Genomic DNA, 11,896 nt, shown 5'->3' with positions numbered 1-11,896 from the left:
AAGGATAACAGTTAATGTAATTTGGGAATTAATATATTGGTTTTTTATAGGGTCTCAGATTTGCATAGGAATCAATGACACACTGTGTAGATTAGGATGTCACTACCAACTCAGCAAATGTTATCATTTTCTCTTGATCCTGACAAACTCCCCAGTCCCTTCCAGTACCCATAACATAATGCAGCTACCACTGTTATTCACATGAGAGATGAGGTGCAGAAACTGCATAGCATGTGCTAGATTTGCACTAAACCTAATGCTTTGTAGTAAAACCAAATAAACACATTTCCACCCACTTTCTTTGCTGTATCACTTGAATTCATTGTTACAAACACAATTATGGATATGAGATATATCCTTTGCTGTGCCTTTTCCTCTCCACTATTCAACTCTGCAGATGTGTGTAAGTCTCCCAGGCCTCAGGGTAGATGTGTGTAAGTCTCCCCAGGCCTCAGGGTAGATGTGTGTAAGTCTCCCAGGCCTCAGGGTAGATGTGTGTAAGTCTCCCAGGCCTCAGGGTAGATGTGTGTAAGTCTCCCCAGGCCTCAGGGTAGATGTGTGTAAGTCTCCCAGGCCTCAGGGTAGATGTGTGTAAGTCTCCCCAGGCCTCAGGGTAGATGTGTGTAAGTCTCCCAGGCCTCAGGGTAGATGTGTGTAAGTCTCCCAGGCCTCAGGGTAGATGTGTGTAAGTCTCCCAGGCTTCAGGGTCACGTTCCTGAGCAGTTTTGTTCCTCTCCATCTGCTCAATTTGTAATGACGACCTGACCCACACAGTGTGGAACTGATTCCTACGCAACCTTATAAAAACAAAGATATTGATTCCAAAAGTACATATTACATATTATCTAGTACATATTATCATTTTATACTATTATTCTTGCATTAAGATGGACTCAATTCAACTTACTGAGTGATTTCTTGCTCATTTTTAAGAGTGTTATTGCACTAATTTGCAGACATTTCTAAAAGGTTGTTTTCACTTTGTCATTACGGGGTATTGTGTGTGGATTGATACCTTTTTAAAACAAATTATTTAAAAAATGTTTTATTTAGTCTATAACACAACAAAATGTGGAAAAGGTGAAGGGCTGTAATGATTTTCTATAGGCACTTTAATAAGAGAGGACATTCAGTCAATTCTTCTTCGGTGTATGGGTAGTTGTTTTCCTCTCCACTCCACCAGGCTCGGGGCCGAGGGGGCTACCCTTTTACCACCCCGAGACCTGGTTGAGGGGCTCACCCGGGCTATATTTCTGGACACCCCTCCAGAAGCCACGTCATCGTCTCGTCATCTAATACCGACAGACCATGCATCCCGTTGGGTGGGTGGTACACCGGGCAATCCAGGATAACATGGTCTGCGGTTTGGTCCTCTGCGCCACACTCGCACGACCCATTTGGGGCGTATTGACGTATTGAATGAAGTGAAGGAACCTGAACAGACAGTTGGCTGTCCCAGCCCTCCCTAACCCCAGGCTGCTGGGACCACTGCAGCAGGAGGACAGTTAGGCTGTCCCACCCTCCCCAGGCTGCTGTGGGACCACTGCTACAGGAGGACAGTTAGGGCCTGTGTGCTGCTCCTGGAGGATGGGCCTTGTGGTTTATTTGTCTGTTGTACTCATCTGTTGCTAAGTGCTCTGGACAGACCTGATTAATGAATGATCTGGTTAATGAATGATCTGATTAATGAATGATCTGGTTAATGAATGATCTGGTTAATGAATGATCTGATTAAAGAATCTGATTAATGAATGATCTGATTAATGAATGATCTGGTTAATGAATGATCTGGTTAATGAATGATCAGACATGATGAATGAATGATCTGATTAAATAATCTGATTAATGAATGATCTGATTAATGAATGATCTGGTTAATGAATGATCTGATTAATGAATGATCTGATTAATGAATGATCTGGTTAATGAATGATCTGATTAATGAATGATCTGATTAATGAATGATCAGACATGGTTAATGAATGATCTGATTAATGAATGATCAGACCTGATTAATGAATGATCTGATTAAAGAATCTGATTAATGAATGATCTGATTAATGAATGATCTGGTTAATGAATGATCTGGTTAATGAATGATCAGACATGGTTAATGAATGATCGGTGTTACGTCTCACCAGGGCTGGACTGGCCATCTGGCCATTTGCCCGGTGGGCCGCGGTAGTTTTGGGCCGAGCCGACCGGCAAAATAAAAAAAAGTATTTTTTTTTTTTTTTTTTTTTACCAGCCGGTCCTGCCGAAAGCTACCATCGAACGGCCCATAAATCAGGGACAGCGGCCCATTGGTCAATGTTCTATACAGACACTGGGCTGGCCCAATCAACAGAGAGAAGGGGGGGGGGGGTCAGGGGTCACCTACGCACGCACGCAGCACCAGACCTCCGTCTCAGTTTCGCGGTAGTTTTGGGCCGAGCCGGCCGGCAAAATAAATTTAGTTAGCCTGGATAGTGGATACTGAGAGAGATGGAGCGCAAAAGCACACAATAACGGAAGGGAGGCTGGGAAAAACTTAGGGAGAAAAACAAAAAGAAACTCGAGGCAGATGCTGTGTAAACATTAGGGACATGTTTACCACAGCAGCAACAGGTTGAAGAGGAGGCTGGCAGGGAGGAGCGGGAGCAGGGTACAGATACAGAGGATAGAGAGGATACAGAAGAAGCGGGGCCGAGTCAGCCTGTAACCGTTGACCCGGTAAGGAAAATATAGGTAGCTGTTAGGGGTGTAACGGATCGCCCCCCACGGTTTAAGTTGAATGTGTGTTTCTGTTTAATATGTAGCCTAATGTTTGAGCCATGGCCACCACCGCCAGTCAAGAGTGAGTGAGTACACTGGTCTACTTGCACTGGTACCATTGCTTACTGTATGTAGTCGTCTTTGTAGTGGTTTGGGGGAATACTACAGTTTGTCATATGACTGTACAGCACAGTATATAAGACGAGTATATAAGGCAAGTCTTTTTGTGCTGGTGGGTGTGGTCCGACCGATTGGGGTGGGCCTGTCTGGGCCAAAAATGCCAGGGCCTAATTTTTGTCCCAGTCCAGCCCTGCGTCTCACTGATCACTTTTGCTAATCAATGAGTTGGCACCAACATAAACCATATATATATATATATATATATATAACTACCTCTAACCCTAACTCCACACCTCGCAGTGTGCATTCATGCATGCATGCGTGTGTACACATGCATGTGTGCAGAGAGAGAGAGAGAGAGAAAGAGAGTTGTTAGGGTTAGGGGGATGTTGTGGGTCAGAGCCAGTGAACTCTGGACTATCTAATGGAACAGGGGTGTCAAATGTATTGGGTCTGCTCAGAACAAATAATGTCTTATACTGGATGAGCGGAACTAAAGATGAAACGTTAGTTAGCCGTAAGCGAGTTTCAGCTGGGAGACTAGTAAACCGCCAGTAGAAAGAGGCCTTTGTAAGACGGGCTGTTGACGTCAAATGAGATCTCAACAGACATAAATTCATAGTTTAGCTTAGAACAACACAACATACAGAGGGGATGAGCCCACGTATTCCTCCTCCTTCCTTCGTATCTAATGAGGTTTTAGTCCTCAATAAATTCAACTGTCTGTCTCTTAGCTGCATCTAGACTTGGAGCTCACCCAGTTGACTGACCAGGCAAAGGGAATATCTTCTTCATTAAGTTACTGACCTGATAAATATTGTTAACATGTTGGAGATGCTTGAGTACAACCACTACCAGGTGAGACTTCACACCCTTCTAACCCTGTCTGTTGATTTATTTGTTCTGTTATGAATGAATCTTTATGAATGAATCTTTATTTCTAACATGATAAAAAATAAAAATAAAATAATAACGAAAAGAATCACAGGTATCACTGTTGGAAAGGGATGAAGCCTAAGTGTATCATGTCCTACCCTCTATCCCTCACTTCCAAGTGAGAACAATAATACTTAAATTATATAATCCATTAATTAAATCAGAAATTACACTATCCACAGTACTGATAATTTTCCATTCTTAATACTGAAACAACACAAAATAAATAAATAACAAACATCAGTATCCGCAATGTAATACAACAGAAAAAGACAAAGAAAACCGCAGCTTAGAATCCAGAAGACTAACAATAGTCACCTTCCCTTTCCTCATGTTGGTAATTAGCGAATATCATTCCTTTATAACATTTAAAAAATATGTATAACTGTTATTTAATAACTGCCTGAGGTTATTATAGGTTGTTATTATGAGGTCATATGTTTATATAAAGAAATCAGTTATTGTCACTTTGTTATTATTTCAGATACTATAATTGTTCTGAAGTAGACATTATTAGGGTTAGGATTATTACTACCACTGTATTATTCATATTATAACTATGTATAACTAAATTATTAGATGTATTATTTTCAAATTGTGTCATCAAATGAACGTCTTGGTGATGTGGAGGTCTTCAGACATGGATTCATAAATCTATTCAGACATGCATTCATACATGCATTCATACATCTATTCAGAGATTCATACATGCATTCATACATCTATTCATACATCTATTCATACATCTATTCATACATCTATTCATACATGTATTCAGACATTCAGACATGTATTCAGACATGTATTCAGACATGTATGTACTGTATGTACATGTATGTTCGATACAGTGGATCATTGGATCCTACTGTCACGTCTAGAACAGCATGCGGGCATCACTGGTGTCGCCTTAAGCTGGTTCAAGTCCTGCCTGTCCGGCCGTAGGCTCTATACATGCTGCCCCTAGACTCTATACATGCTCTATATACACTTCTCTAGGCCCTTCTGTCCATGCCCTAGGTCCCCTTGGCTCAAACATCTACTCCTCAGTCAGAAATCTTGGAGTGATTCACCAAGCAGGTCTGCTCTGTGGTCAAAAATAGCTTTTTTCACCTCAGACTCCTCGCTAAAACAAGGGCCTATCTTCCTCAGAAGGACCTAGAGAAGGTGATCCATGCCTTCATAACAACCCGGCTGGATTACTGCAACTCCTTGTTTGTTGGCATCGACCAGTCGACTGCAGCTAGTCCAAAATGCTGCTGCTCGACTACTCACTGGCACCAAGAGCCCTACGGTCAGCTGACCAGCTGCTGCTGGAGGTCCCTAGGACCAGGCTCAGAACCAGAGGGGACAGAGCCTTCTCTAAGGCCCCTAGGACCAGGCTCAGAACCAGAGGGGACAGAGCCTTCTCTAAGGCCCCTAGGACCAGGCTCAGAACCAGAGGGGACAGAGCCTTCTCTAAGGCCACCCCTAGGCTCTGGAATAGCCTCCCCCTCCACGTCAGATCTTCCCAGAGCGTCGAGACTTTTAAAACCCGTAGCTAAGACGCACCTCTTCTCCCTGACCTTTGACCTGAGGTGAGCCTGCCTCCCGACTAGGGTTGGGTATCGTTTGGGTTTTTATCCGGTACCGGTACCTAACCGATACTTTAAAAACGGTACCGGTACCGAAACGGTACTTAATTCTGTGCTTTTGATTTTTTTAAATGACATATATATATATATGTCATTATATACATATATGACATATATGACATATATATATATATATATATATATATATACAATAATATAATATATTATAATATATATAATAATAACACGGTCGACAACATTAAACAGCTTTTCACTTTTTTATTGCTGAGGCACAATATATATTAGTTAAATATACACTCAAATTAAAATAAATGAAAATAAAACTCCTGCTGACTTGAGGCACAATATACATATATATAATATTACAGTTAAATATACACACAAAAAAAAACAACAACAAAAAAAAACTCCCACCTCAGCAATTCTTTTGCAAAAAAGATCAGCATATTTGCCTTCTCTGGCAAAATACGACACCTCTCTTGACTTTTTAATTGTCATTTTGACTTTTTTTGGGTTTTGACATAATTGTCTAACGGCACAGATTTATAAACATAAAGTAAACAAATATTGTTTTCACGTCACTTCACCTGAAACTGAACGACACAGCGCGGAGCGAATTCCCTGGTAAAACGTGTCTCTCCCCCCGCTGTCAACGGGAGTCGTCAACCAGGAAGCGGTGCTGAGAGAGCAAGACACGGATCTACCGACTGCCGCTGGACTGAGGAACACCATAGGCACAGCACATCGCCATAATAGCGATAAAGTGCGAATGATTTTAAGCATTTTGAACACTTCGCGTTGTTTTCGTCGAGTCGGGTGAAATGCAGCCACACTTTAGAACGCTGCTTCATTAGGGCCTTCGGCATTCTCGGTGACCTCGTAGCTGTGGCTAGCTAGCGAAATTAGATAATATGATTATGATAATAATAATAATAATAATAATAATAATAATACAATTCAGATAATATAATAATTGAGTATATATGCTTTCACTCACTCTTCTTAACTCGTAACACAACTGCTCAGCTCACTACCACGACACTTTTATCCTCTTAGTTTGACCTTGTATGTAATATGTACTTTCATGTACCTACTTCTGCAAACATTCTAATAAAGTTTTCAATCAATCAATCAATCAAACACGCACTGAGTGGAAATGTAACAGGCGATGTGACGTCACGAGTCACCAGTTGACTGTTGCATGACACCGGACACCAGGGGGCGAGATAGAAAAGTACCGAAATGAGGTACCGAAATCTCCTTTGCAATTCGGTACGGTATATACCGAATGTAAAGTAACCGGTATATACCGGTACCGATTTTCGGTACCCAACCCTATTCATAAATCTATTCATCCATTCAGACATGCATTCAGACATTCAGACATGCATTCAGACATACATTCGGCGTCTAATGATCGCAAGGTTGGCAGATTGGTGGTTCGAACCCCGGCTGGCCACATGTCGAGGTGTCCTTGGGCAAGACACTGACCCCAAAATTGCTCCCAATGAGCGGGCCGGCACTTTGCATGGTAGCTTGCCGCCATTGGTGTGTGAATGTGTGAATGAGAGGCCGTCGTAAAGCGCTTTGGAATAAGGCGCTATATAGTCAGTCCATTTACATTATATGGTCGCTACCCTCCAGGAGTCTCACTACAGGAACAAAGTGGGTGGGGCGGCTGTGGCACAGGAGGTAGAGCCGCCGTCTAATGATCGTAAGGTCGGCAGATCGGCGGTTCGAGCCCCGGCTGGCCACATGTCAAAGTGTCCTTGGGGGCAAGACACTGAACTCCAAATTGCTCCCAGTGAGCGGGCCCGTGCCTTGCATGGTAGCTTGCCTACCTCGCCATTGGTGTGTGAATGTGTGTGTGAATGGGGGAATGAGAGGCCGTTGCTATATTATAAGTCAGTCCATTTACCAAGTTCCTACCTTCATTCTGTTCTTGTGTCTCTGTGTCCCAGACCCACCTGGAGAACCCCACCAAGTACCACATCCACCAGGCCCAGAGGCAGCAGGTGAGGCATTACCTGTCCAGCACCCTCGGGGGTAAAGCAGGCCTCCAGCCCGGTAGCGTAGCGTGCCCCAGCCAGCCCCCGGAGCACGGCATGCCCCCCGGCCTGGCCAGCAGCGCCCCAAACAGCCCCATGGCCCTGATGACCCTCAGCTCCACCTGCGAGAAGGAGGTAGGCCAGCACAGCTCAGCATAGCATAGCATAGCATAGCACAGCACAGCATAGCATCGCATAGCATAGCATAGCACAGAACAGCATCGCATAGCACAGAACAGCATAGCACAGAACAGCATAGCACAGCATAGCATAGCACAGCATAGCATAGCATAGCACAGCATAGCATAGCATAGCAAAGCATAGCATAGCATAGCATAGCATAGCACAGCAGAGCAGAGCTGGAGATTGGTTATTAGTTTCTCAGAGGGTCAATTTGATTTAGTAAATGTTGCGGATGATATTTAGGCACCTCTATATCTGTCATTTATGTTGTGTGAAATAAAGACATGTCGCTGTTTTCCTGATGTGCGTTTAAATTGCTTTTACAGATGGATGACGTCATTGACGACATTATTAGCTTGGAAACAAGTTACAATGATGATATCCTTGGACTTATGGACCCAGGACTCCATCTGTCAAACACGGTAACTGCCTTAAGCCTTAACCCCAAAACAACCCTAACCCTAACCCCAAAGCAGCCCTAACCCTAACCCCAAAGCAGCCCTAACCCTAACCCCAAAGCAACCCTAACCCCAAAGCAGCCCTAACCCTAACCCCAAAGCAACCCTAACCCTAAAGCAGCCCTAACCCTAACCCCAAAGCAGCCCTAACCCCAAAGCAGCCCTAACCCTAACCCTAAAGCAGCCCTAACCCCAAAGCAACCCTAACCCTAACCCCAAAGCAACCCTAACCCTAACCCCAAAGCAACCCTAACCCCAAAGCAGCCCTAACCCTCAGTTCAGCAGTATAATGGCATTGAGCAGACCTACAGTGTTTAAGGACTATGTCACAATTACAGAACAGCAGCAACATATATACAAGCTATAGGACATCATTATGTATGTATATACAAGCTATAGGACATCATTATGTATGTATATACAAGCTATAGGACATCATTATGTATGTATATACAAGCTATAGGACATCATTATATATATACAAGCTATAGGACATCATTATATATATATATATACAAGCTATAGGACATTGTTATGTATATATGTTACGGTACATGTGGGAATACGGTACATGTGGGAAAACTAGGTTTAGGGTTAGGTGCTACGTCGACTTGGTACGTTACGGCATGTCTAACCCTAACCCTAACCTTAACCCTACCCCTAACCCTAGTTTTCCCACATGTACCGTAACATATACAAGCTATAGGACATCATTATATATACATACAAGCTATAGGACATCATTATGTATATACAAGCTATAGGACATCATTTATATCATTATATATATATACAAGCTATAGGACATCATTTATATCATTATATATATACAAGCTATAGGACATCATTATGTATATATACAAGCTATAGGACATCATTATATATATATATATATATATATATATATATATATACACAAGCTATAGGACATCATTATGTATATATACAAGCTATAGGACATCATTTATATCATTATATATATATATATTATATTATAAATGCTGCTTCTCCCCGTTCCACAGATGCCGGTCTCTACTAACCTTCTGGAGATGTACGGGTCCCAGGGCCTCCCCCCCGGCCTCCCCCCCCCCGGCATGGCCCTCAGCTCCTCCTGCTCCAGCCTCAACAACATCAAGAGGGAGTTCACAGGTGCGTTGCTTCTCTATAGCTCATCAGTGTTCAACACCAGTGGCGGACTCAGGCTGTTTGAAGGGCAGGGGGGGCGAAAAGAAAAAAAGGGCACCTACTGCACAACATGGGACCCCATCAGTGCACATGGTCAAGTTTAGACCATTGGAAGGGCAGCCAATAGGGCACATCCTCTAATTTTGCCACTCAAAAGGGCACTTTAGTGTGACGTTTTTCAACTGTGGGGGCACATGGTCAAATTTAGACCATTGGAGGGGCACCAATAGGGCACATCCTCTAATTTTCGCCACTCAAAAGGGCATTTTTGCCACTCAAAAGGGCACTTAAGAGAGACATTTTTCAACCGTGGGGGCACCAGGAGGAGCGGTCGCCCCCCCCCCTGAGTCCGCCAGTGTTCAACACCCTCAGCTGAGGAACATCACGTTACCCTAACCCTAAACCGTCATCTGTGATCATCTGGGATGTCAATTAATTCCAAACTCAACAGAAAATTTTAAAAAATCAAGGTAATAGCAAAGACAGTCAGTGGGGCCTATTCTCTGGTCTTTGAAGTCATTGTGATGAAGCCATGTATCAGTATGGATATGTCCACATTGTGGGCAGTTGTACGAATCACAGCAGACAGTAGAACTATAATACATTCATCATGTGCCCATCAGTGACTCCAGCTCCCATGATGCACCTGGACAACTCTGGCTCCTGCGGCCAGTTTGAGACGTACCAGGCGGACAGCTTCCCCGTGGGTACGAGTGCCGCTCTGCTGCGTCATCTGAACATGGGAACACTTAAGCAATATCACAGGAGAGGGAGTGTGTTATACTGAATATCAGCAGGGCTGTGATTGGGTCGTAGGTACGAGGCCGCAGGCCGAGTAGAAGACGATCACAGCCGTGCTGATGTTCAGTATAACAGCACGACCTCCAGTGTGATATTGCTTTTATACAACAGTTCTACAGCGCAATTTATTAGTTAACAGTAATAAGTGACAACAGAATATGATTTGTTTGTTTATTTATTTAATCATTTATTTTGGCTCCGTCAACAAAAAATTGTTCCCGCAACTGGACTGTTGCCTAGTAACCTGAACCCAAACATCTGCAGGCTAGCTACTTTGTATTGACGGTCATTTCGGAGTGATACATATAGTTAAAAGTCCCAGTGCTGTTATACTGTATATCAGCACTCATGGAATGCCTCTTGTCCAATCAAATTACTTGGTCGGAACTAACTGTTGTATAACATGGAATTAGTCATGTACAGATGTATTTAGTACATGTACAGTTTGTATATAATTGAGTAGATTTTAACAACAAAGGACTGGAATACTATTTCCGGCAACAAAGTATTTTGTGTATATTGAAAGAATTGCACACAATATTAATCTATAGTAGTAGGCAAAATTATAAGATATCCAGTAGTTACGTATCTCTTACCACAAACTCAAATTAACTTATTGAGTGCTTAATTATTGTTGATATATTATGTTGGTATTTAACCAGTAGAGAACCATGCTAGACCAGAGAACCATGCCAGACTAGAGGACCATGCTGTAGTGTAGGCCATAACAGACCCATCAGGACATATTACTCAAAGTTTGTCTCCCTTGTCCCAGCAGCTGAGGTCAGAGCCATGGCGAAGGAGAGGCAGAAGAAGGACAATCACAACCTCAGTGAGTTTTCATGAACACAGAGGAACAACAGACGTCAGTTACTTAAGCAATATCACACGAGAGGGAGTGTGTTATACTGAATATCAGCACGGCTGTGATTCGCTCGTAGGTACGAGGCTAGACTAAAGAACCACGCCAGACTAGAGAACCATGCTGTAGTGTTGTGTTGTGTTCATGCTGCAGGCCTGAACACAAACATGTCGTCTAATTAACGGTCATTTAGTAGAACATCTGTGCGGTGGAGTGATACATATAGTTAAAAGTCCCAGTGCTGTTATACTGTACAATCAGCACTCATGGAATGCCTCTTCTCCAATCAAATTACTTGGTCGGAACTAACTGTTGTATAATGTGTATTCAGTGATAGTTTTCAGATTCAGATTCAGTTTAATTGTCATTGACAAAGACAACGAAACGCATGCTAGTTTCAGAGGGTGGATAGCAGGTTAACCTATGAGGACATTAACACGTCACACTCTTGTGGTTTTTAATTGTAATCCTTCAGTTGAACGAAGACGGAGGTTCAACATCAACGATCGCATCAAAGAACTGGGAACGTTGATTCCCAAGTCAAACGACCCGTAAGTTCAGTATCACTCAAGTCTTCCAAGTCTCGCTTGTTCCTGTTTTTCCCTACACCAATAAAAAAGGGCTGGACATCGTGACGTTAGAATGATAAGGTTCTATCTCCATTTTTGTAAAAATTTCGTTTTTTTACATAATCTGATCCATTAGGTGTTTATTAATGCCTGTGTGGTGTTATTTTTAAAACGTTGACATTTTTGAGTTAGTAATTAATTAAATACAAAGGTTCCATCTCACAAAACATAATGGAATGTAAAAACTTTGACGCTCAATATCTCTGAACTGCCCTAAACGGAGATAGAACCTTATCATTCTAAACGGAGATAGAACCTTATCATTCTAAACGGAGATAGAACCTTATCATTCTAAACGGAGATAGAACCTTATCATTCTAAGCTCACG

The 11,896-nt window shown here is 42.6% G+C and overlaps 1 protein-coding gene across 1 annotated transcript in view; it reads left to right on the top strand.

Annotated features, from left to right (window-relative positions):
• Nucleotides 1–3,699: 3,699 nt before the first annotated feature.
• mitfa (melanocyte inducing transcription factor a) overlaps nucleotides 3,700–11,896 on the top strand; it is a gene marked incomplete at both ends in the record, with an annotated part of 10,334 nt that continues 2,137 nt past the window's right edge. Inside the window, 7 exons of the mRNA XM_080548475.1 lie at nucleotides 3,700–3,732; nucleotides 7,364–7,585; nucleotides 7,960–8,055; nucleotides 9,114–9,240; nucleotides 9,909–9,983; nucleotides 10,853–10,909; nucleotides 11,415–11,490. Coding sequence (XP_080404601.1) covers nucleotides 3,700–3,732; nucleotides 7,364–7,585; nucleotides 7,960–8,055; nucleotides 9,114–9,240; nucleotides 9,909–9,983; nucleotides 10,853–10,909; nucleotides 11,415–11,490 — 686 coding nt within the window. The remainder of the gene's footprint in view (nucleotides 3,733–7,363; nucleotides 7,586–7,959; nucleotides 8,056–9,113; nucleotides 9,241–9,908; nucleotides 9,984–10,852; nucleotides 10,910–11,414; nucleotides 11,491–11,896) is intronic.

The sequence above is a fragment of the Nansenia antarctica genome (assembly GCF_963989245.1).
Source record: "Nansenia antarctica genome assembly, chromosome: 18".
NCBI lineage: Eukaryota > Metazoa > Chordata > Actinopteri > Argentiniformes > Microstomatidae > Nansenia > Nansenia antarctica.
This window is presented reverse-complemented; position numbering and strand designations above follow the sequence as displayed.